The sequence below is a fragment of the Eumetopias jubatus genome, unplaced genomic scaffold, assembly GCF_037043125.1.
Source record: "Eumetopias jubatus isolate StellerSeaLion01/CBP00866 unplaced genomic scaffold, mEumJub1_p1.0 scaffold_1, whole genome shotgun sequence".
Lineage (NCBI taxonomy): Eukaryota > Metazoa > Chordata > Mammalia > Carnivora > Otariidae > Eumetopias > Eumetopias jubatus.
Genome location: NW_028274807.1, coordinates 192,940,526 through 192,966,864, shown reverse-complemented (window position 1 = coordinate 192,966,864; position 26,339 = coordinate 192,940,526). Strand labels below are relative to the sequence as shown.

The 26,339-nt window shown below is 39.1% G+C and overlaps 1 protein-coding gene and 1 pseudogene across 1 annotated transcript; one reads left to right on the top strand and one right to left on the bottom strand.

Moving 5' to 3' along the window:
- Positions 1-2,666: 2,666 nt before the first annotated feature.
- HESX1 (HESX homeobox 1) lies at positions 2,667-4,188 on the bottom strand. Its single transcript, XM_028110337.1, has 4 exons — positions 4,032-4,188; positions 3,255-3,454; positions 2,862-2,963; positions 2,667-2,765 (listed from the first exon to the last, which is right to left on the bottom strand). Exons 1-4 carry the CDS (start codon positions 4,186-4,188, stop codon positions 2,667-2,669), a joined length of 558 nt encoding a protein of 185 aa, XP_027966138.1.
- Positions 4,189-11,839: 7,651 nt separating this feature from the next.
- On the top strand, positions 11,840-12,727 carry LOC114214605 (small ribosomal subunit protein uS5 pseudogene; annotated as a pseudogene).
- The last annotated feature ends 13,612 nt before the right edge of the window (positions 12,728-26,339 follow it).

Genomic DNA, 26,339 nt, shown 5'->3' with positions numbered 1-26,339 from the left:
AATGTGCATATTACATTCAGAGTTACTTCTTTAATATCACAAATTCTAGTATTATTTGAGGCGCCTTGGGTGGCTCAGTCGTTGAGCGTCTGCCTTCGGCTCGGGTCATGAGCCCCGCATCAGGCTCCCTGCTCAGCAAGAGGCCTGCTTCTCCCTCTCCCACTCCCCTTGCTTCTGTTCCCTCTCTCACTGTCTCTCTCTGTCAAATAAATAAATAAAATCTTTAAAAAAAAATCTAGTATTAAGTTTTTTCTGACTTCCAAATGTTATTTGTTTGTTACAGATGCATCATTTCCATTATAAATGATTTCAGTGATAAATATATAACTTCAGTTGTAAACACAACTTATTTCTATTATAGATAAAATTGGATTTTAGACTCACATAAATCAGTTACGTTAAATTGTCACTGGAAAATACTGAGATAATGATATTCTAGAGTTACTATGCTTCTTTCCTTCCCATACTTTTTATAGGTATGATCAGTTTTTATAACTAAAAAACAAACAAGTGCATTACTAGTTGTTTGTAATATTGTTTCATTTTTTTCCAAAGTCTATCATTTTATACAGAATCCTCCCACTCCTCAGAAATTTAGAGTTTAGGTTTAATTTCAGATAAATTCTAGATAAACTATGATGACTCTCTGAAAAAAGGAAATTTGTGAAAATTACTACTTCAAGAATACTTAAATATTAATATTGTGGAATAGCTTGTTATGTACAGGACTTAAAATCCTATCCTAAACTAAGCAAACATTAGAAAGGAAATAGATGTCTGACATGGCAAGATGTCAGAAAGATGCACAGAATGTCAAATGTGATGACATTTAAGAAAGTAACATCAAAACCAACAAATGTATACATGGGCACGTACATATGTGTACATATGTACATGCTTTCATATACAAAAAGATTGATAAAAATGCTTAATGATGGTTATCTGTGAAGGATGAGGTTTGAGGGAGATTTGCCTCTATTTCTATACTACTTGACTTGTTTACAATATGTAAATATGACCTTGGAGATAAAAATAAAAGACTATCTGAAGAAGCCTATCCATCATGGGATACTTTCCCCTCCAAACTGGCTCCTGGTGACTTCCAGTCCTCCAACTTAATATAACTTCACTCACCTAATGAAGAGCAAAGAAATCTCCTGGTGGACCAATTTTTACTAACATATTTCATAAATAGTGCTTCAAATTTTATATTAGTGAAAGCAGCTCTTTATATTGGAAAAAATGGCCCAGTCTGACAGTAGATATCCTCGGAAAACATTTAGTGACTCTGGTTTTCCGTTTGCGGCCCTGCTGTTCTTTTCCTCCTCGCTCTCCATCTCAGCAATAGTGGAACAGAATACAACCCGTCTATTGCTGGCCAGCAGTTGGGACACAGAGCTCTCTATCTCCCTAAATGATTTTTTAAAAGCTCTAAAATCTGAGTCACATCACTTTTCCTCAGTGGTAAGATGCGAACTCCTCTTTCTCATGCAAACAAACAAGTAAACAAAAATGTATATAGTGGGTAGAGATTCAGTAATTCCACAAGAAACTTACACTGGGAGACAACAGGATAGAGGAGCAGGAAAGATAAAGGGAAGGGAGAATTCAACTCAATGCGCACAGCTGAAATACAGTTTCCAGGAGACCAAGTCAAAGTCCTCAAGCAAACATCTCAAAAAGAATAGCCACTTGGGCCTTCCACTAATTAACTAGAAAACAAATAACCAGACATCCAGGGGTGGGATTTCCTTCTTGTGATGCATCTTACCTGTTCGCATCTTTAATTGGCAGGTACAATGGCAAATGCAAGGAAAATACATAGTTTTTGTCCCAAAAAAGTGCCCTGATTATTTCCAGCAACTATATCACAGCACATACAAAGGGCAGCTCAGTTACCCTACCTTCTCCGTCGATGATTTACTGTAATAACAAAATATGCAGTTGATTGGAAATCACTAAACTAGAAATAGACACAAGCCAGATGATCATTATTACTTTAATGAATGAAAGTAAAACACAACATTAAATAACTAGGAAAATATTTTTTAAATTTGCATTTATTTCCAGTTTGAATCTTTTTGCAATATAATATATATGAATATGACAACTGATGCCTTTCTATCTCTACCTTGCCATAATGATTTTGCTTGAAAAAAACAAACAAACTTGAAACTGGCATGCTAGAAGGATTTGTATTGGCGGTGAGAAATTTTCACTGGTTCACGTCAGGAATGAAGAGAAACTAATAATCATGTTTCAAAATGCACTTGAAGAAAAGTAATTGAAACAGATCAGATCTTTGTGCCATTCTTCAGATTATTTTACTTGAATTATTTTGTAAATTGAATCCAGCTTGTGGAATCACCTAGTCATGAGTTTTAGCGAACTAATTAATTAGATTAAATTTGCTCACTTAAAAAATAGCTGGCTTTTTATGAAAATTTTATTAAAATATATAGGAAAGGCCTTTATTGTAACTAAAAGTGCCAAGTATAATAGGTACCATGTTATAACAGTAAATATTTACAATATATTTTAGGGAAAAAATGACAACACTTAGATTAAATGCAGAAAAGAAAACATCACGTTTTTAACACTTGATATTTCCATTGGTTCTTCATGTTCTGCAATTGTAAGATAATCTCATGTGTTCAGTTTTCCATCTATTCCAGGAGATTTGTGTTGAAATTTTTTTTCGCCATTAGAAACTGTGATTCTCTATGGGACCTTTTCAGCTTTGCACGCCGATTTTGGAACCAGATCTAAAATTAAGGAAAAATAAAATAGATCTCAGAAACATTATTTTATTATTCTTAACATTTCAATCATCACAAGTAACAACTAAATTTGAAAATTACCTGGATTCTGTCTTCCTCTAGGTTCAATTTTCGAGCTAAGTCTTCTCTGATATCAATGCCTGGGTAGCAGTTAACTCTAAAGACGTTTTCCAACACTTCAATCTAAGAATAAGGAAACAGTTATATAAAATGTTGATATCTGGTATGTCATCATAAAATGGACTTTAACTTACATATAATTGCATTTAGATCTTAGGCAATTAATTTATGCATGCCTTTTTTAAAAAGTGACTATCCAGAAACTGTTTTTAAAAAAAAAAAACAACTCCGTACAGTCTATTGTTTCATTAACAAGGCTTCTAAACTGCGATCCCAAAGGGATTGGGCTTTTGCTCAATAGGGTGTCAGTTAAAGTCTTTATATTATCATTACTAGTTGAAAAAAACTTCCCACCTGGTTTTGAGTAAAAGCAGTTCTGGGTCTCCGGCCTCTATACCAACTCAGCTCTCTTTTCAAAGACAGTCTTTCTGAGGCTGAAAAGTAATTTTCGTATTTCAAAAATCTTTCTTCTGGTACTGGGTGATCCACAGTACAAGGGAATGAGACCCCATTAGGAAGGCTCGGGATATGCACACATAGGTTAACATCTTTCCCTAAAAACAGAAAAATAATTAGAAACCCCCTGCAATGAAGAAATAAATTAGTTCCTGAGACTGTTTAAAAAACAAAAAACAAAAATACACTCCATCTTAGATGTTCAATCCTGTATTCCACAAAGTTCTAGAAGAAGTAATATCAGGAACTTGTCTTTAATTTTCCTACTGGAATTCTTCTGGGTTTCACAAAAGAACTGACCTCTCATCAACCAAAAACAAAAAACAAAAATAAAGATCCTGCCTTGGTGCTAGAGAACATTTTGATCTCTGAATGTCATTTATTTTTCAGTGAAAACAAAGAATATCTGATGCATCAAATAAAAGAGACTTTTTGAAATAAATGCAGCTTCTTGGCATTTCCTGTGAATGAACTTTATACCCGCTTGGATCTAAGGCTGATATTCTTTTTTATTTCCTATGGAACTCAGCAGGAGGCATTAAAAGTCCCCGATACTTCAGTTATATAATTCGATGAAATTGCAGTTTTTCTCTAACTCGATGTAGTATGGAATAAAGGCCAAAATAAAGACGAAAACAACAAAGAATTAAAAAGAAAAACCAAATTGTGGCGTACCTGAGGAGCTGCAGGTGTCTGCCCACGGTCTGTGGGGTTTCACTGAAGGAACACAGTCTTTCTTCTGGTCCAATCCTAAAATGCTCTCAATTGAAAAGGAGCAGGGCGAGGGTTTGCTTTCCCCAAGCCGAGCACTTTCCGGAAGACTGGGAGCCATCCTCGAGTGGGCTGCCCAGAACGACAGCTCTGGCCTCTCCTGCCTCCTGGCTGGCTCTACCCCATGTGTACAGGGTTGGGATCTTCCTGCAGTTCACCTTATGGCTCCACAGACAAGGGGGCTGGATTTAGAACGTCACAAATTAAAATCCTGTCTTAGAAAGTTTTAGCATGTCAATGAACACTCGCCCAGCCAGCAGCTTGAGGAGTTAATTGTTTATTTGTTTGCAAGTAATTAGCAACTAATGGCTACACCAGGGGGGCCACCTACAGGGACAAAAAGTGTTATCTCTCCTAAACAGAACACAGACTTAACTTTCTCGGAAGAAGTGATGCACAAACTAGCACTCCTCTTTTATTTGAAATCATTAATGTATAAAATCATGCCTTTTATTCTGAAGTTTATACTTTCATGGACTCCAGTTACCTAAACATACAGGCAAGACAGGAGAGCAGTCAAGTAATAAATAATCTAATTTAAGTGAATTTTCTTCCAAGGAAATTGGAAAAAATAATAATCTCTTAATGCTATTACGGTAATTCCGATGAAAATGCCTGTTTTTCATATGCATATGTAATAGTGAATGTTGTCAATGAAAACACAATAGTATTTGGAGTGCAGCATACTGGAAAAGGTTGGCAATGTTATTAACACTGAGTGTAATTGTCTTCCAAGTGCCTGGATTAATTCATAAGGAACAGTTGCACCAAGTATTTTAGATAATTAATGAGCTAATTCCATTCTTTCATCTTTTCTTTTAAATGAGAGAGATACAAGTTTATATGAAGATCAGAGGTAACCACCACCAAGCAACTTAAAAGCATGACTCTTCAAACTAAAGGGAAGAATTTCTCTTCCTACCACAGTTGTTTCAAAGACAAGAACATGATTTACTGTATTTTTTAAAGAAGGATTTCCCTCTGTTGATTTTTTGAGGGGCTGGGAAGTTTTCATGAAGACAATAAGATTTGTGAAAAATAACGAAGAACAGAATATTTTCATTTCATCACCCTAAGAAAACTCAAAAGAGAGAAAGACAGCGGCTAATCAGGAAAATTTTGAAGTAGGTACTCCCTCCAAACGTGTGGTACTTTTACTGCCCTTGTACTCTGTTGCCTTCCCCCCTTCTCCAGTACCTTCTTGATGATAAATTTAAGAGTTCAACTTTATCCAGTATTTAAACAACTACAGATTTTTCTTCAGGGAAGAGGAATGGTAGTCTCCACTTACAGAGGCAATAGCCTCTACAGGATGGAGCTCAACTTCATCTGATTTTGTCCTATCATGATGTCACAAATATTAAGTTAAATACCTCCTTAAGCAACCTCTAGAACGAACAAAGAGTTCACATACAAAGCATCAACGGGCACACAGAAGGATGGGTGTATAAATGTAGGTGTAAAGCCATTCTAAGAATGAACAAACTAGTAAATATTTATGCCTCATGGAGGTTTTGTCTCTAGGGTCTTGGAATGTAGACTGTGCAAAGGAGGGGGTGACCTTACCCTGGGAAGACTTGGAGGAAGAGCGAGAATTCAAGACCTTCCCAGATTCCTTTCTTTCTTTTGAGACATTCATTCATTCATCCATTCATTGCACTGTTGGTTGAGTATCTATCTATTCAGTACCAGAAATAACAGAATAGGATCCTTGCCTTCATGAAACTCAAATGGGGTGGGGTGGGGGTGGGAAGCAAACATACCTATAACAGTAATTATAAATGAGTAAATTATCTCATACGCTAACTGGTGATAAGAATGGAAAAAAGGAAATAGGTGAGCTAGGTAGTCTGGCTCATCAGGGCAAGAGGTGGAGATCCTCAGATCCTTACTCCCACAGATCGGTGCCCTCGAGGCACGGGTGACAATGATGCTTACACAACTCTAGTCCCCAACTTCTTTTTTTTTTAAGATTTTATTTATTTATTTGAGAGAGAGAGAATGAGAGATAGAGAGCACGAGAGGGAAGAGGGTCAGAGGGAGAAGCAGACTCCCCGCTGAGCAGGGAGCCCGATGTGGGACTCGATCCTGGGACTCCAGGATCATGACCTGAGCCGAAGGCAGTCACTTAACCAACTGAGCCACCCAGGTGCCCTAGTCCCCAACTTCTTGATGACCAAGAACATTCCAATATCTTTACTCATCTGTGTTGACTTTATCTGGACTTACATAATACCATTATATATGGATGGTAGATGTAAATAAAAGGTAGGAAAGAATTTCTCTAAAAATGTCGGGAAACATTTTCTCATATATTCATTCAACTTACTACGTGCCAGACACTGTTCTAGGTGCTGGATCCCAGCAACAAACAAGGTCATTTCAGGGAGTGATAAACTCACTGAGAGGAATAAACAAAATTTCAGCCTCTCCCATTTACTACCTTTTGCCTTATTATATTATATATGTTTATTATGTTTGTTTTCTATTGTCTGTTTCCTATCTCTAGGATTTTTGTCTGTTTTGTTCACTCCCTAGCGTCCTAAAACAGTGGTTCGCTCATACTGGATGAAAGAATCTTATTGTTTCTTTTTGCATTCCTTCAAGTAAAGTTGGGGATTTATTTCTTCATATGTTTATTGGCCAGTATGTGTTCTGTCTTTTGTGAAATGATGTTTTATGTCTGTCTTAGTCTGTTCAGGCTAACAATATACCACAGACTGAGTGGCTGGTAAACAAAAGAAACATTTCTCACAGTCCTAAAGGCTAGAAGTCTGTGATCAGGGCACTGGCATGGTTGGGTGAGGGCTCTCTTCCAGGTGGCAGATTTCTCCTTATCTTCACATGGCAGAAGGGGCTAGGGAACTCTCCAGGATCTCTTATAAGATACTAATCCTATTCATGAGGTCTCCACCCTCATGACCTAATCACCTCCCAGAAGCCTTCACCTCCTAATACCATCACAGGGTATTAGGATTGCAACATATGAATTTTGGCAGGACACACACATTCAGACCATAGCATGTCCTTTGCCCATTTTTTTATTAGGGTATTTCGTTGTTGTTGTTGTTTCTTTTTTTACTTTCTTTTACTTATTTATTTATTTTTATTTTATTTACTTTCTTTTTTTTTAGAAAGAGAGGGGGTGCCTGGGTGGCTCAGTTGTTAAGCATCTGTCTTCCGCTCAGGTCATGATCCCAGGGTCCTGGGATCAAGCCCCGCGTCGGGCTCCCTGCTCTGCGGGAGGCCTGCTTCTCCTTCTCCCACTCCCCCTGCTTGTGTTCCCTCTCTCTCTCTCAAATAAATTAATAAAACCTTTAAAAAGAAAGAAAGAAAGAAAGAGAGAAAGTGCATGCAAGCACATGCAAGCAGAGGGGAGGAGGGGCAGAGGGAGAGAGAATCTTAAGCATGCTGCATGCCCAGTGTGAAGCCAGAGCCCTATGAAGGGCTCCATCTCACGACTCTGAGACCATGACCTGAGCCAAAATCAAGAGTCAGACACTTAACTGATTGAGCCATCCAGGCACCCCTATTGTTGTTTCTTTAAGAAAAAGAGTTTTTAGGGGCACCTGGGTGGCTCAGTCGTTAAGTGTCTGCCTTCGGCTCAGGTCATGATCCCAGGGCCCTGGGATCTCCTATATACTCTATACATCTCCTATATACTATTATGCCTATCCAGTGAATTTTTTATTTCTGATATTTTATTTTTCATTAATAGAAATTACATTTGGTTTTCTTTTGTAGTTACTATTTCTCCAATGATGTATGCTGTCTGTATATTCATTATGAGCATATTTTTATTTATGTCCTTAAGCATATTTACATTAACTATTTTCAAAATTTGTCAGCTAATTCCAACATCTGTATCACCCCGGGGTCTGTCTCCATTGATTGCATTTTCTTGTGAATAGGGGACACGTTTTCCAGTTTCTTCGTATGTCTAATAATTTTGGATTGTATCCTGGACACTGTAAATGATATAGTCTCTGGATTCTATTTTGTCTATCTGAAGAATGTTGATTTTTGTTTGTTTGTTTTATCAGGCTGTGCTCAAACTGTGTCTAAACTCTGTCTCCTTTGTGGTTGTCCTCATGAAATTTTTGTCCCAATCATTTTAGTAGCTGAGATGTTTGGTGTTTTCCAAATGCATGCCAAATTCAGAAGTCAGCCAGAGTTTGGGGCAGAATTTATATGCAGCATTTGGGACCTTTCTTTATATCTCTTTCCTTCCTAGGAATTCTCTCTCACTTCCTAGCTGCTGTGGTTGTCCTGAACTCCCTCCTTTGGTTCTTTAATCCAGTTAAGACTGTGGATCCTCCCACAGGGTGTTGACTGGTGCCTGCTTTCGGACAAAAACCCATAAAAATGGGAAAAACTCACCTGGTGCTATTCATCTCTTCTAAATGTCTTCTCTTTTTGAGTTTCTGCCTGTTTGGGGCCACTTTCCAGTACTTTTGAATAGTTTTTAAAAAATATTTTGTCCATGGGGCACCTGGGTGGCTCAGTGGTTAAGGGTCTGCCTTCGGCTCAGGTCATGATCCCGGGGTCCTGGGATCGAGCCCAGCATCAGGCTCCTGCTTGGCTGGAAGCCTGCTTCTCCCTCTCCCACTCCCCCTGCTTATGTTCCTGTCCTTGCTATCTCTCTCTCTACCAAATAAATAAATAAAATCTTTAAAAAAATAAAAATGTTTTGTCCAGGGTTCATAATTTGTATCTTTGGGAGGGTAGGTACAATAGAAGGTACTTCATTATTACCATAAATGGAGCCAGAAATACACTTTTTAAAGGTAGGGAAAAAAACTAATAAGGAAATTAGCAATATTTTATCATATATTTAGCAAAGTCATAGAATAAAGGTAAATACACACAAATCAACTTAATTCCATATGTTAGCAGCAAACAACTAAACATATACCTGTTATGACCCAGTGATTCCATTCTTAGAAAAATATAAACGTATGTCCACAAAAAGACTTGCATGAGAATATTCACAGAAACTCTATTCATAACATCCCAAACTGGCAACTAGGTGACTATCAACAGGAAAATGGATAAGCAAACTGTAGAATAGTTATACAACTGACTTTAACTTGGCAATATAAAGGTATATAATACCAATATATGTAACAATCTTGATAAATGTAAACACATTATGCTAAATCAAAGAAGCCTTATGCAAAAGAATATCTGCAGTATGATTTCATTTATGTGGTGTTTAAGAACAGACAAAATCAGTTTGTTTTGAAAAAAATCAGAAGGTGGAGGTGGGTGGAGGTGGGGACTAAATGGGAAGCAGAATCAGGAAACTTGGGGGGTTATGGCAATGTTCTAGATCTTGTTAGGGCTTGTATTACACAGATGTAGGCATTTGTCAATACTCATTGATTAGTACTCTTTAAGATTTGTTCTCTTCACTGTATATGAAATTTTATCAATTAAAGCGTAAATAAGTATTGAACGGTAGTTAATGATATGCATGTTGAAGAATTTAGGGGAGAAATATATATGCCTGCAATTTGCTTTAAAATGCATTTATTTAAAAAATAAAATAAAATGATGGATGGATATGTGATTATGAAACATTATAATTGTAGATCAAATAGCTTCTAATCCAGTAGAATTTTCTAAGGTGACGTAAATGTTCTATATCTGCACTATCCAGTATGGTAGCTACTAGACACATGTGGCTAATGAGCACTTGAAATATAACTAGTGCACCTGAGGAAATGAATTTTAAATTTAATTTTATTGTAAGTTGTTTAAATTTAGATAGCACATGTGGCCAGTGGCTACCATATTGGACAGCACAGACAGAACATTTCCATCATTGCAGAAAGTTCTGTTGGACAACACTGGTCTAGAAGTACAGAATAGTGTTGAAAACAGTGATGATGAAAACAGATCTTGTTTTGTTTCTGACAGGAGACTAGTGTTCTACCATTTATATAATGTCTACTATTGGTTTCCAATAAATACTATTTATCTAGAGTAATGTTATAATGAATAGAAACACAAAATATCGTGCTTTATAGCTTCTAAGGCATTTAAAAATATTTGTATTTAATCCTCTCACAAATCCTCTACTCTTTTGTGGCTGAGAAAACAGAAACTGAGAGTTCAGTTGTAAATTGCCACCAACTAACCAACAGCAGAGCCTTGACTCAATTTTTTTTTTGTCTCCAAATTCCCTATTCTACTGACTTTATCAATTAATGGCCACTGTAATATGTTCATCAATGATCTCATGATATAAACATCAAAGGGTACTGATAAATTAAGAAAAAGGTTGTGAGTGAATATGGTATATCCTCAATATCTTTTTAAAATTTTTTAATTTATTTTATTTTTTAAAAGATTTTATTTATTTATTTGAGAGAGAGAGAGTGCATGAGCAGGGTGAGGGGCAGAGGGAGAAGCAGACTCCCTGCTGAGCAGGGAGCCCGATGCGGGGCTTGATCCTGGGACTCTGGGATCATGACCTGAGCCGAAGGCAGAGGCTTAATCGACTGAGCCCACCCAGACACCCCTATCTGGGTTGTTTTTTTTTTTTTTTTTTTTTTTTGAGAGAGAGAGAGAGAGAGAGAAAGAGAGACTCTTAAGCAGGCTTCATGTCCAGCACAGAGCCCAAAGCAGGGCTCAATCTCACAACCCTGAAATCATGACCTGAGCCCAAATCAAGAGTCAGACACTTAACTGACTGAACCACCCAGGCGCCCCTGTCCTCCATATCTTTTAACACTTATTTTGATGTAAGAAATAACAGCCTGACACATTGACATTGAAAAGAAGATTCTAGGACTCATAAAATTGGACAGTCTACATTTTAAACATCTATATGTACAAGGTGAAGTAAAAATTGAGAGGTTTATGTTTTGTTTTGTTTTGTTTTAGTAATTTGTAAATCTACTCAGGATTGCTAACAATTTATTTTCTAACTGTGTATTTCAATTAAGTCCCAAATCATTAACATCAGGAAAAATGCTCAATGTCTTAGGTGTTTTAGCAGAGTTTTACAAATCAGTCATACAATTATTACACTCATGGTCTGTGAAATGCAATAAGCAAAGTTTTAATGACACTTGCCCCTTACTTTTGCATAGGAATTATACACTGTTCTATTTGAGACTGCATTTTTTTAAACGTTAAAATGTGTTTTCTAAAATGAAATAACTTTTTGCCTTTACACTGTCAGTGCCTTCTAGAACGGTGACAAAGTAGACACTCAATAAAATATTTATTGAATGTGGGGTGCCTGGGTGGCTCAGTTGTTAAGCGTTTCCCTTCGGCTCAGGTCGTGATCCTAGGGTCCTGGAATCGATCCCCACATCGGGCTCCCTGCTCCGCGGGAAGCCTGCTTCTCCCTCTCCTGCCCCCCCTTCTTGTGTTCCCTCTCGCTGTGTCTCTCTCTGTCAAATAAATAAATAAAATCTTAAAAAAAATATTTATTGAATGAGTGAACAAATGGATAGATGGATGGATAGGTGGGACTAGTAAGTGGTGACTTGTAAACTGGACAGGCAAAGAACATGCTGTGGGTTTATGATTGTTGTTTAATGTGTTAAGGTACTCCCAGTTTCTCATGAACTACTTATGTATCACTCCAGTGTAATCCACAAATTAGAAGACGTTTTGGCATTCTGTAACTAAAATATAATAAGAAGGGAGATGGGGGATTTGTTTCAAATATCAGAGCTTACTTCTTCTCCGAGAGAACACCAAATGGCGGATGACGCCGGTGCTGCGGGAGGGCCCGGGGGCCCCAGGGGCCCCGGAATGGGAGGCCGCAGCGGCTTCTGCAGAGGCTTCTGCAGAGGCATCCGAGGCCGCGGTGGCGGCCGTGGTCGGGGCAGGGGTCGAGGCCGCGGAGCTCGTGGAACAAGGCCGAGGACAAGGAGTGGATCCCCATCACCAAGCTGAGCAGCCTGGTCAAGGACATGAAGATCAAGTCCCTAGAGGAGATCTATCTCTTCTCTCTGCCTATCAAGGAATCTGAGATCATTGATTTCTTTCTGGGAGCATCCCTCAAGGATGAGGTTCTGAAGATCATGCCTGTGCAAAAGCAGACCCGTGCTGGCCAGCGGACCAGGTTCAAGGCGTTTGTTGCCATCGGAGATTACAACGGATACGTCGGCCTGGGTGTCAAGTGCTCCAAGGAGGTCGCCACTGCCATCCGTGGGGCCATCATCCTAGCCAAGCTTTCCATCGTCCCCGTGAGGCGAGGCTACTGGGGGAACAAGATCGGCAAGCCTCACACTGCCCCATGCAAGGTGACTGGCCGCTGTGGCTCTGTGCTGGTGCGTCTCATCCCCGCCCCCAGAGGCCCTGGCATTGTTTCAGCCCCTGTGCCCAAGAAGCTACTGATGATGGCCGGTATCGACGACTGCTACACTTCAGCCAGAGGCTGCACTGCCACGCTGGGGAACTTCGCTAAGGCTACTTTTGATGCCATCTCCAAGACTTACAGCTATCTCACCCCTGACCTCTGGAAGGAGACGGTGTTCACCAAGTCTCCATATCAGGAATTCACTGACCATCTTGTGAAGACCCACACCAGAGTCTCCGTGCAGAGGACCCAGGCTCCAGCTGTGGTCACCACTTAGTTTTATACAAGAAAAATAAAGTGAACTAAAGCTTGTTAAAAAAAAAAATCAGAGCTTATGTGCGCTGAAACTAATATAACATTTTATATCAACTCTACTTAAATAAGAAAAATTAAAAATCTGAGTTTAGAATGAAACACTCCTGAGTCATGTTGGACAAACAGTTCATAGCTGTGGCTCTCTGTCATTCCTAGGGCCCTCATCTGTCACTGTTGTTACTTGAGACATATAGTATCTTTCTCAGTGATTCAGGAGAGTTGGGAGAGTTTCATACACATTTCTCTCTCTCCCAGCACCCATCACATTGCCTGTCACACAGGAGATAATAAATAAACCTTTGTTGAATAAGTTCACTTTATTTATAACATTTAAAAAACATCTCAGCCTTTATTCTTCTCAAATCTCAAAAGAGTACAGTTTCTTATTCTTACCTTTTGAAATCAGTTAACATTCTTTTCAGTAAAGTATAGTGCCTTGCACATATCACACTCTTGACTTCCTTTTTTTTTTTAAGATTTTTATTTATTTACTGAGAGAGAGAGAGAATGGTAGAGAGAGAGCATGAGAGGAAGGAAGGTCAGAGGGAGAAGCAGACTCCCCGCTGAGCAGGGAGCCCGATGTGGGACTCGATCCTGGGACTCCAGGATCATGACCTGAGCCGAAGGCAGTCGCTCAACCAACTGAGCCACCCAGGCACTCTTGACTTTATTTTTTTTTAAGATTTATTTATTTTAGAAAGAGAGTAAGAGAGAGGGAAGGGGGCAGAGGGGAGAGAGAATCTCAAGCAGAAACCCTGCTGAGCTCATACCCTTGATTTTAAAATTTTCATATAAAATCACCTGAAATATAAGTGCATTTTTTTCAAAGATCCATTCAATATCACAGTACATAGAGTAAGATATGATTATCTCCTTCAATTTACCCCATTTTTACTCCCCAACCTACTATTGGCTTCCATTACTAACAGTTTATACTTCTCCTTCCTGCCTTTTTGAAGTACCCTGATATAATAGGTGGATGTGCACACACATATTTTTATTCACACAGAGTCAGACATATGTATTATTCTTCAGTGGGTCTCCCCGACGTTGACAATGACACTGTGTCAAAACATATAGTTCTACCTCACTCTTCAACAGCTGCTTGGCACTCCATCAGGTGGATAAACCATACTTTTTTGAATTATATCCTTGATGATGGGCACATAGGGTTCTCTCCAACTTTTTAAACTATAATAAACACTATAGCAATGAATACTTTGTACATACATTTTAGCATACATGCAGGAGTATTTCCAAGAAAAATTTCTTTGAAGAGTATATTAGTTTTTGGTAGTGTTGTCATATTTCCTTCTAAGAAATCTTTACCAGTGGACACTCTCACTCAGTCTAGTCCTTGTGAGAACAAGAAAGTTCAGAGCTGGCTAAATCAGACTCAGGTTATCCCCAGACACAATGTTCAAAGACAAAACAGTTTTGGGTTTAGGGCTCTGAGGGGTTCAGGCCAATACTTTAGTGTCATTTAGTCTAAATAATCATTGCAGATTAAATAAGAGTGTTGGCTAACCTGAAGACCTGATGGTTACTTATGTCACTGTTTCCGGAGCATGAATGTTATGGTTCTTATTAACTTAAAAAAAAAAACAACCTTTTGAATCACAGCAAACATTTATTAAACTCCAGCATATCCAAGGGTGCACTAGGTAGCCAGGAGCTGAAATGGTTTCTGTCTTCAAGAAACTGATGATCAAGAAGATAGTAATTAACTTCGTTAGGTGTAGCTAACTGAACATAAAAACAAAAAACAAAAAACTTTGTTAGGTGTGAGACCGATTATGGTTCTGTAAAAAAAAAAAAAATCCTTGTAAAAAAGATTTTACTTTAGTATTTATAGGTAAAATTTCAAGATGTGTGGGTTTTGCTTTACAGTACTTCAGGAAAACAAGAAAACAAAGAAAAAATTAGAGCAAGTGTTACAAGATATTGGTTAAGTGTTGAACTGGAGTGATGGGTGTATGTGGATATAGAGATATAATGATGTGGATTCATTATTCTCTCTACTGTTTGTTTTTTTAAGGTTTTATTTTATTTTTTAAGATTTTATTTATTTACTGGATAGAGAGATAGAGAGAGAGCACAAGTAGGCAGAGTGGCGGGCAGAGGGAGAGGGAGAAGCAGGCTCTCTGCTGAGCAGGGAGCCGGACGCGGGACTTGATCCCAGGACCCCAGGATCATGACCTGAGCCCAAGGCAGCTGCACAGCCGACTGAGCCACCCAGGCACCCCAAGATTTTATTTTTTTAAGTAATCTCTCCACCCAATGTGGGGCTTAAGCTCACAACCCCAAGATGAAATATTTTTTTTTAAAGATTTTATTTATTTATTTGAGAGAGAGAGAATGAGAGAGAGAGAAAGGTCAGAGGGAGAAGCAGGCTCCCTGCTGAGCAGGGAGCCCGATGTGGGACTCGATCCCGGGACTCCAGGATCATGACCTGAGCTGAAGGTAGTCGCTTAACCAACTGAGCCACGCAGGCGCCCTCACAACCCCAAGATTAAGAGTTGCCTGCTATACTGACTGAACCAGTCAGGCACCCCTCTCTCTACTTTTATAAATATAAATAATAAAATAATAAAAATAATAAAATTCTTAGTCTTCTAGGAACACCAATACGTAAAGACAAAATTTCAATATAAGAATATAATAAAGATATATGCACAAGAGCTTATGAAAGCAGAAAAGGGCCCAAATCTGTTTGGGTGAGATTGAGCAGGACTGAGAGTGGGTAAGAGCCCAACTCTCATATCACACTATCTGGATCCAAATTCCAGTACCTCCGCTTTTTAGCCATGTGACCTTGGGCATGTAACTTAGCCTCTCTGTGCTCAGTTTTCTCTATAGTAAAATGGGAATAATTATAGTACCTAATTAAGGATCAAGTGAGATAATTTGCAAAGCCCTCAGAATAGTGCCTGATACATAGTAAACATTAGACTGTCTGCTATAATTTATTACCATTATCACTGCTATTATGAAGGCTTTTCAGAAATGTTTTGAGGCAGAGATGTTTCAAGAAAAGCAACATAACTTAAGGCCAATCAGGAGTAGGTATGTGTGTGTGTGTGTGTGTGTGTGTGTGTGTGTGTGTGTGTGTGTGTGTGTGTTAAGGGGAGGTGGAGGGAGAAAGTTAACGTGATTCCCATATTTCTAGCTTAGGTGACCAGTTGGATAATGACATCATTAACTAAGAAGGGAATATAGATGAGGGAGAGTTTATAACTTGCAAATTGTAATTTTTTAAAAGATTTTATTTATTTGACAGAGAGAGACACAGCGAGAGAAGGAACACAAGCAGGGGAGTGGGAGAGGGAGAAGCAGGCTTCCCGTGGAGCAGGGAGTCCAATGACACGGGGCTCGATCCTAGGACCCTAGGATCATGACCTGAGCCAAAGGCAGATGCTTAACGACTGAGCCACCCAGGCGCCCCTAGAACTTGAAAAATTTTAAGGAAAAAATAATTTAGTAGTTTATCATGTCATTGGTCTATTCATGATTATAACTATTGCCAGTTTCATTTTCATTTTTAATATTTTCTATTTAATTTTGAAACAAACCAAACCTACAGAGAAGTCGCAAGTACAGTACAAACTTTATCTCTCCAATCGTTTGAAGTAGTTGCTGATATGATGCTTCATCACCCCTGCATACTTCAGTGTGTTTTTCCTGCAAGCAAGGACATTCTCCTACACACTCACAAGAAGAGCATCTGAGTCAGGAAATTAACATTGATTTATGGCTATCATCTAACCATCAGACTCCATTCAGTTTTCACCATTGTCCCAAATAGCACACTCTAGAGTAAAAGGATACAGTTCAGAATCACACATTCCTTCAGTTGTGTCTCTTTAGTCTCATTCAATCAGCAACAGATGCTCAGTATTTCCTTGATTTTTCGTAACCTGGACACTTTTGAAGGTTACAGTCAACTACTTTGTGGAACGTACTTCACTTAAAGTTTGTTTGATGTTTCCTCGTGATTAGGTTCAGGTTAAGCATCTTTGGCAGGATGTCACAGAAATGATGCTATGTTCTTTTCATTATTTGCTCTCAGACAGAACATGACTTCTATTTGTCCCATGTGATGTTTAACTTTGAGCATTTGATTAAGATGCTTCCCCACAGTACGGAGGTTCCTCAAAACGTTGAAAACAGAGCTACCCTACGACTCAGCAATTGCACTACTGGGTATTTACCATAAAGATACAAATGTAGGGGGGCACCTGGGTGGCTCAGATGGTTAAGCGTCTGCCTTCGGCTCAGGTCATGATCCCAGAGTCCTGGGATCGAGTCCCGCATCGGGCTCCCTGCTCCTTGGGAACCTGCTTCTCCCTCTGCCTCTCTCTCACTCTCTCTCTCTCTGTGTCTCTCATGAATAAATAAATAAAATCTTTAAAAAAAAAAAGATACAAATGTAGGGATCTGAAGGGGCACCTGCACCCTAATGTTTATAGCAGCAATGTCCACAATAGCCAAACTATGGAAAGAGCTCAGATGTCCATCTACAGATGAATGGATAAAGGAGACATGGTATAGGAGTGCCTGGGAGGCTCAGTCAGATAACTGTCTGTCTTCAGCTCGGGTCATGATCCCGGGTTCCTGGGATCAAGCCCCACATCAGGTTCCTTGCTCAGTGGGGAGCCTGCTTTTCCCTCTCCCTCTCTGCTCCCTGTGTTCATGCTCTCTCACTCTCTCTGTCAAATAAATAAATAAAATCTTAAAAAAAGATGTGATATATATGTATATATGTGTGTGTGTATATATATATATACATACATATATATATACATACACACACACACAATAGAATACTATTCAACCATCAAAAAATGAACTCTTGCCATTTGCAATGATGTGTATGGAACTAGAGGGTATTATGCTGAGTGAAATAAGTCAATCAGAGAAAGATAATTATCATGATCTCACTCATATGTGGAATTTAAGAAACAAAATAGAGGATCATATGAGAAGAGAGGAAAAAATAAAACAAGACAAGATCAGAGAGTGAGACAAACCATAAGAGACTCTTAATCATAGGAAACAAACTGAGGGTTGCTGGAGGGGAGAGAGGTAGGGGATGGGGTAACTGGGTGATGGGCATTAAGGAGGGCACGTGGTGTAATGAGCACTGGGTGTTATATAAGACTGATGAATCACTGACCTCTACCTCTCAAACTAATAATACACTATATGTTAACTAACTGAATTTGAATAAAAAAAAACACAAAGCACAAAAACAAGGCACGCATGTAATAGCACCATAGAGTTCACTTAACTTTCTCCCTGTCCATATTTGTAATTCCCTTCTCTGACAGTGAGAACTCTGATTTCCATTATCCTCAATATATTTACTTATTTGATGTATCCCCCTGTGTCACCAAACTTGCACTGTTACAACCCTCTCTCTGAAGAGATGCCCTACTCCCTCTGAGGGAAGGAGCTCTGACATCTCAACACTCTGTTCTGAGCCCTTGTAGCTCCCCACCTTGTCCAGACTCCTGCTTCATTTGGCCCCACCTAATGGCTTGAGAACTGAATTATTCAGGAAGGGAAGAGTAAAATCATACAGTTGTTTTTTCACATGAAATCACTGTCTTCTGTTATTAAGACATTGCTTTTGACCCTGTATAGAGAATGTGATTTAGCTAAATCACTGATATAATTTTTCTTTTAAATCACTATATCTCAAAAAACATGGGGTTTACTTAGGGCAGTGTTAATTGGGCGCCTGGGTGGCTCAGTTGGTTAAGCGACTGCCTTCGGCTCAGGTCATGATCCTGGAGTCCCAGGGTCGAGTCCTGCATCAGGCTCCCTGCTCGGCGGGGAGTCTGCTTCTCCCTCGGACCCTCCCCCGTCTCATGCTCTCTCTATCTCATTCTCTCTCTCAAATAAATAAATAAAATCTTTAAAAAAAAGGACAGTGTTAATTTGTGCATAATTTATGATATATCACTAATTCACTCAGCTTCTCCAACATTCGTTTCAAATGTGGTTTGTTTCAAATCACAACCTCTATAAAGGTGTTTTTAACCAAAATCAGGGTAAAAGTCAAAATCCTCACATAGGCCACAAGGCTTTATGTGATCTGGTCTCCTCTTCCTCCTCAACCCTCTCCCCTGGCTGCTCCTTTCCTGCCACCCTGGTCTCTATGAAATTCCTTTTTTCATTTGTATTAAGTATAGCAGGCATACAATGTTATATTCATTTCAGGTGCACAACATAGTGATTTGACAATTCTATACATTATACAATGCTCCTCACAAAAAGTGTAGTTACCATCTGTCACCATACAAAGTAATTACAATATTATTGACTATATTCTCTATGCTGTGCTTTTCATCTCTGTGACTTATTTATTTTATAACTGGAAGTTTGCATCTCTTAATCCCCTTCACCTATCTCTCCCATCTCCCAACCACTCTCCCTTCTGACAACTTCCAGTTTATTCTCTGTATTTATTTGGGTTTTGGTTTTTTGCTTGTTTGTTTGTTCATTTGTTTTTTTAGATTCTCTATATAAATGAATCATGAAATCATATGGTACTGGTCTTTCTCTGAGTTATTTCAATTAGCATTATACCTTCTCAGTCCATCTATGTTGTCACAAATGGCGAGATCTCACTCTTTTTTATGGCTTATTCTGTTTATCATATATATATATATATCTTCTTTATTCATTCATCTATCATTGGACACTTAGGTTGCTTCCATATCTTGGCTCTTGTAAATAATACTGCAATGAACAGAGGGGTACATATATCTTTTTGAATTGGTATTTTATTTTCTTTGATATCCTTAGATATCTTAGATATCTATCTTAGGTATCTTTGTTAGATACCCAGTAGTGTCATTACTGGATCATATATTTCTAATTTTGATTTTTTGAGGAAACCCCATCCTGTTTTGTGCAGTGGCTGCACCAATTTACATTCTTACCAACAGAGCATGAGGGTTCCCTTTTCTCTACATCCTCACCAACACTTGTTATTTCTTTTCTTTTTGATACTAGTCATTCTGACAGGTGTGATGTGATATCTCATTGTGGTTTTGATTTGCATTTCCCTAATGATTAGTGATGTTGAGCAACTTTTCATGCGTCTGTTGGCCATCTGTATGTCTTCTACACCAAAGTAAACGTTTTGCACAGCAAAGGAAACCATCAACAAAACAAAAAGACAACCTACAGAATGGGAGAAGATATCTGCAAATGATTTCTCTGTTAAGGGGTTAATATCCAAAACATATAAAGAACTTATACAACCCAACACCCAAAAAAACCCAAAAAGTCCAATTAAAAAATGGACGGAGGACCTGAGTAGACATTTTTCCAAAGAAGGCATACAGATGGCCAACAGACACATGAAATGATGCTTTATGAAATTCTTAAAACAGCGCCACTCCTGCCTTAGGGCTTACGGCCTCTGCCCTGGTGGTTCCTCTTCCTGGAACACTTTCTCCCCAGATGTCCCCATCACTCACTCCAGTGACTCCTTCAAGTTTTTGTTCAGATCTCACTTTCTCAATGAACCCCACTCTGATGAGCCTGTTTAAAATCGGAACTGCCTCCAACCCCATTTTCCCTGTCCTATTTTTCACAACACTTAACCACTTTCTAATATATTATGCTTTTTTTTTTAAGATTTTATTTATTTGACAGAGAGAGACACAGTGAGAGAGGGAACACAAGCAGGGGGAGTGGGAGAGGGAGAAGCAGGCTTCCCGCGGAGCAGGGAGCCCGATGCGGGGCTCGATCCCAGCACCCCAGGATCATGACCTGAGCCGAAGGCAGACACTTAACGACTGAGCTGCCCAGGCACCCCCTAATATACTATGCTGTTAATACTACTTATTATGTTTATTTTCTATTGTCTGCCTTTGTTCCCACCATCCCCACTAAACTGTAGCTCCACAAGGGCAGGGATTTTTAATATTTAGTTGAATAAGCAAATAAATAAATATTTACCTAATAAATATTTGTTGAAGACAGCCATTTCCTGAAGCAGTTTGAATCCCAAAACTAAATTCAGAGCACCATCTAGTGTTCTTGGAAGGAGGTGCTTGCTATTTAACTCTGAGACTTATTTACATTAGCCATGGGATAAACAGTACTGACTTAATCAATTCGCACTTACTCTATTTTTTACTGTCCTCTGTGGTTTTGTGAAAATTAAAATTTTTTAATGATTAAACAGTCATGGGACACATTGACTTCTCTAAGAGTAATCTCTTCTTCACTGACTTGCCTGTTGTTCCCCAGAATTCCTCGGGGTTAAAAGTGTCAGGAAGGTCTGATGTCTTTTAGCCTTTAGCGCATCTCTCCTTCCCCACTTCTAAAAAACCCCCCAAAATATAAAAATAGGATAATAACCTTTCCTTTTTTGGTATCTACACCATTTCTCCAGAAAAATCACAATATATATTTGTTGATTTAAAAATTTTTGTTTTGGCCACAAAAGCCCCTAAATCAAAGTGATAAAATGCTAGCAAGGGTAATGGGAATATTGTTTAAAATAGTATCAGGATTCGCTAGGATAATGAGCACTGTCTTCTGATTTAGAAAATATTGGTTTCTTTAGATATGATGAAGAGGAAAAAGGAAAAAGGAAAAGGAAAGGAAAGGAAAAAGGAAAGCTGCTTTAAAAGCATTAAAGGGGGCGCCTGGGTGGCTCAGATGGTTAGCGTCTGCCTTCAGCTCAGGTCATGATCCCAGGGTCCTGGGATCGAGTCCTGCATCAGGCTTCCTGCTCAGCGGGAAGCCTGCTTCTCCCTCTGCTTCTCTCTCTCTCTCTGTCTCTCATGAATAAATAAATAAAATCTTTAAAAAAAAAAAGCATTAAAGGGGCAGGGCACTTGGGTGGCTCAGCCAGTTAAGGGTCCAACTTTTGATTTCCACTCAGGTCACGGTCTCAGGATTGTAAGATTGAGTAAGTAGGGTTCCACCCTCAAAGGGGAGTCTGCTTCTCTCTGCGGGGGTGGATGGGCACACCCCCATACACACTCTCTCTCTGAAATAACTAAATACATCTTTAAAACATTTAATATTTGGGGTGCCTGGCTGGCTCAATCAGAAGAGCATGTGACTCTTGATCTCGGGGTCGTGAATTCAAGCTCCATGTTGGGTGTAGAGATTACTTAAATAAATAACCTTTTAACAGTAAATAATGAAAAGTATAATTAGCTCATTTTTATTGAATGCTTATTGTCCCCAGCACTATTCTGAAAGTTCATTATCATCTTTACAACCCTATCATGTAAATTTTCTATATTGAACCCCAAATTTCAGGTGATGTAATGGAGACACAGAGAAGTTAAGTAACTTGACAAAAGTCACAGAATTAGTAAAGAGTAGGGCCAGGATTCAAAGCCAGCTAGGCTGGCTCCATAGGCCATGTCCATGAGCTCATGCCCATGGTTTTATCCAAGAAATGAACGACGCTGTTTTGTTTCAAAGTTCTTGGCTTGGTCAAAGAAATTAATTTATTAATGTCCTCATCTTCCAAAAAGGAATCAAGGCAACCATAACCAAAATGAAGGCATATACAATTATCCTAAAACTAAAATTTTATTCTTTTCACAGTTTTATTCTTTTCACAGTTAAGAATAAAATTTTATTCTTTTCATACTTATAGAATTTGCCTTTCTAAGGATTTATGTTTTGGCCACAATTTACATTCAAGGGATACTGTGGCAAAGATCAAAAGCAACATTGACATCAAGATCAAAGGCAGAGGGTGGTGTGCAGAAGCACAGTGAAGATCAGTTGGTCCTTGCTGCCCAACCAACTTAGAGCTTTTGATTCTACCTTCCAATTGTCCAAAGCTTCCCCCAACTCTACTGTTTCAGAGTAGATGGAAGTGACTCAAGTTCCCCAAATACCAATTAATGTACTCATTTCTTGAATTTGACTCATTTCAGCTGGATGTTAGAAAACAACTGAGTTATTAAAGTGAGTCGCATTAAGGAGTGATTTATTAGGTAATATCCAGAATTATTTGCATTATACGTTATGAATATGAATACCTCTGTTTCAGATTGATGGAGTTTTTAAGGGGATATGTGAGTAGGAGGATTCCCAAGCTCTCTCAGGTGATTCTGGAAATGGTATCCCTCTCACCAGCCTCAACTGGAACCAAAAACTCTTTTCCTGAATGTTTACATGACTCTTTAAATTTTCTAAAATACAAGCTTATTTGGGAAAAGGAAATGGTTATTCTCCATTTTTAAAAATATTTTAATTAGTTAATTAATTTATTTTTTAGAGAGGAGGGAAGGGGCAGAAGGAGAGAGAGATTGCCCAGCACCAAGCCCCAAGTAAGGCTTGATCTCACAATCCTTAGATAATGACCTGATCTGAAATCAAGAGTTGGACACTTAGCTGAGCCACCTGGGCACCCCAAGATTTCATTTTTAAGTGATCTCTACGCCCAACGTGGGGCTTGGACTAATAACCCTGAGATCAAGAGTCACATGCTCTACCAACAGAGCCCAGGTGCCCCTGGTTATTCTCCATTTTGGATAGAGATTTTCAACATGTGCTTTGAAGATTATCTTTGAACTCATCTGGGGAGATTCCCAGCCCCACCTCTGACCTACTGCATCAGAATCTCCCAGCTGGCTCAAGAATCTGTACCCTAACAACCTCCCCAAGGTAACTTTTGCGTGTGCATGAGTTCGGTAACCACTAGTATATGGGGTAATTTTGAAAAGTAAAGCACCAGCATCATCTGGGTTGTTGGGTTCTTTCCTATTATAGACCACAGATCAGAACTTCAAGGAGTATCATGTAAAAACCTAATTATAAGATCAAATATAATTCTAGGAGGCTAATAATTAACAAATCTATTTACAAGATTATATGTCTTTTGTTGTAAATTATATGGAAACATCTCAATGAATTATATGTGTGAAATATCTCAAAGAATTCTTTAGTGGGTGTTGTTTAATCCTGACTTGCCTTCCATAAAATTAACCAGCTGGCCAAAGTTTTTACTATCCTACCCATAGGAGTTGCCAGTAACCCTTGAGGCATTTTCTTTTCTTTCTTAAAAAATTTTGTTTATTTTTTTAAAAGATTTTATTTATTTATTTGACAGAGTGAGACACAGCGAGAGAGGGAACACAAGCAGGGGGAGTGGGAGAGGGAGAAGAGGCATTTTCTGAACAAGCCTCATTTCCTATATAAAAGGAACTGAGCTTGGTCAACTGCACAAAATTTAGGCTGATTAAAGTGGTTACCAAAGGAGACTGTGAATTCTGTAGTTTTAGAAATGTTTTAAAATAGTAAATACAATCATTTTTTTGGATGAGGAGAGTGTACAATAAATAGCCTAAGGATAGAGGATGCAAAAAGAAGGCCTGGTAAGATTCTTTCTAGTTTTACAATTTGACTAAACTGCTTCTCCATCCAACTGAATATCAACTTGTGTATGTTTGTTTCATTTTTAAGATTTTATTTATTTGACAGAGAGAGACACAGCGAGAGAGGGAACACAAGCAGGGGGAGTTCTGCGGAGCAGGGAGCCCAGTGCTTGATCCCAGGACCCTGGGATCATGACCTGGGCTGAAGGCAGACGCTTAACGACTGAGCCACCCAGGTGCCCCTGTTTGTTTCATTTTCTAAAGCCCCTCCCAGATGTTTCATTTTTTTAATTGCCTAAACCTGGCAAGAATTTCTTGCCACTCCCTGATAGCTGCTTGAGAATCCTTTACAAAAATAGTTTACATGCGCAGAAATACAAAAAAGGAAACCATTTAACTTGATAATACACCACCCAGATAACTCAAATACCTAACAGAAATTTTCATTGAATTGTTTGGTTTGGCCAAGTTAACTGGCCAAACCCCTTCAGTTACAACATATAATTACTCTTCTTTCTTACACTTGTTTGTTGATCCTTATCAATTGCTACAACATTTCCTCTCCTTCATTTATAAGCTAAACCCCATAGTTCAACCAAGAAGGTCAATTACCTTGAAAAGGTTGCATGTCACTGTGCTGACAGAGTAGAAAACAAATATCAAAGGAAAGAGTTGGGCTGCTGCAATCTGTTGGATGCTGAGTACTTTGAAGCAGCCGCGAACCCGTAACACTAAGGAACTGATTCCAAGCCACCTTTCAAAAACTAAAAATCTCCAGAAGGGTGAGTAGTTGATAAACAATTTAAGGGGGGAACTCTTATTTAAAGCTTATAACACTAAGGATAATTCTGTGAAACGATATTGCAATCTACTTGGTAAAACTCTTAAAAGCAGATTTTTTATCTTTCCTTCAAGAGATCATGGGAATATCTAGCGTTTTAGTTTAAAATATGTAACTTCCTTTCCTGGTCCCATATTTGGGTTTGTTCTACTGTATCTGGATTTGTTCCAGCATATCTGTGGAAGCAGGCAACTAATAATCTTTACTCAGCATTTCTTATATTTCTTGGATGAAAATGGAATGGATTGATTGGATTAATGGCTAGAGCTTTATTTATTTTAAAGATTTTGTTTTCTTAAGTAATGTCTACACCCGATGTGGGGCTCAAACCCACAACCCCAAGATTGAGAGTTGCATACTTTACCAACAGAGCCAGCCAGGTGCCCCTAATTGTTAGAATTTTACAAGGCACTTGGGATTTCGCCATTTTCTTTGTATACCGACGAAAACTTCTTATAACTCTACAGAAAAATAAATGAGGCAGTGTGAGGTTGGGAAAGAAGGACAGAGAACTAGGAGTTCTAATCCAGACCAGGTTCTGGAATTAGAGCTTCACTTTTCTCTACTGTAAAATTAGAGGCTGAAGAAGCTATTTAAAGCTTCTTCCAAAACTTCTTGACCTAACAGAAATGCTTATCAGTTACCGACATAACTAACCAGTGTATCCTGATTTTTAAAACATGTTTTCATTTGTGATTTAAAAGAAATATGGAAGTCTGAATTAAGGCAGATAGCCCTTCAAGGCCAGGTAAGAACTGATGAATTGACAACAAAGTCATGTTTTGAATTTAATATACTGATACCCAAGTGCCCAGAAAAATAATTGCTAGTCTACTGTCCGTGAATCTACTGGAAAGCCCTGTTAATGACACAACTTGGGATTTCACAGACATCTGAGTTAGCCAGCACCATTCTGCTGGAGGGTGGGGAGTAGACTGGACGCTCTAGGCAGGGTTAGGAACGTTATAATTTAAGCAACTAAAGAAAGGCCCCCGGCAGTAGGGCCTCTTCCGTGGTCGGTGATGAGGTCTCGCAGCGGGAGAAGCAAAGCCGCCCCAAACTCCCAGGGTGGTCCTCCTCAAACGAGGCTCTGGTTCCCGGAAACGTTCGCCAATATGTATGTGGAGGGGTAGACGGCCCCCTACAATTTACATCAAAACGCGCGCGCAGGGTAGATGGGCGCTGCCTGCGCCGCCCCAAGGCCGCTGCTCACCGCAGAGCCCCGCGCCGCGGAGAAACCTCCAGGCCAGCCCTCCCGCGCTGACGGGCGTCGCCGCGAGCCAATGGGCGCGCTGGGAGGCGGGGCAGCGAGGCCGAGGGGGCGGGATTTCCCGCGCGGCCGCTCGGCTCCTGGCAAGAGC

What these genes read in the sequence shown, in the direction of transcription:
- HESX1 (XM_028110337.1), bottom strand. Translation starts at nt 4,188, where the DNA reads ATGGCTCCCAGTCTTCCGGAAAGTGCTCGGCTTGGGGAAAGCAAACCC. An exon ending in CTGCTTTTACTCAAAACCAG is followed by an intron (nt 2,964 to 3,254) that starts GTGGGAAGTTTT and finishes CCTTATTCTTAG; the next exon opens with ATTGAAGTGTTGGAAAACGT. An exon ending in TAGAGGAAGACAGAATCCAG is followed by an intron (nt 2,766 to 2,861) that starts GTAATTTTCAAA and finishes CCTTAATTTTAG; the next exon opens with ATCTGGTTCCAAAATCGGCG.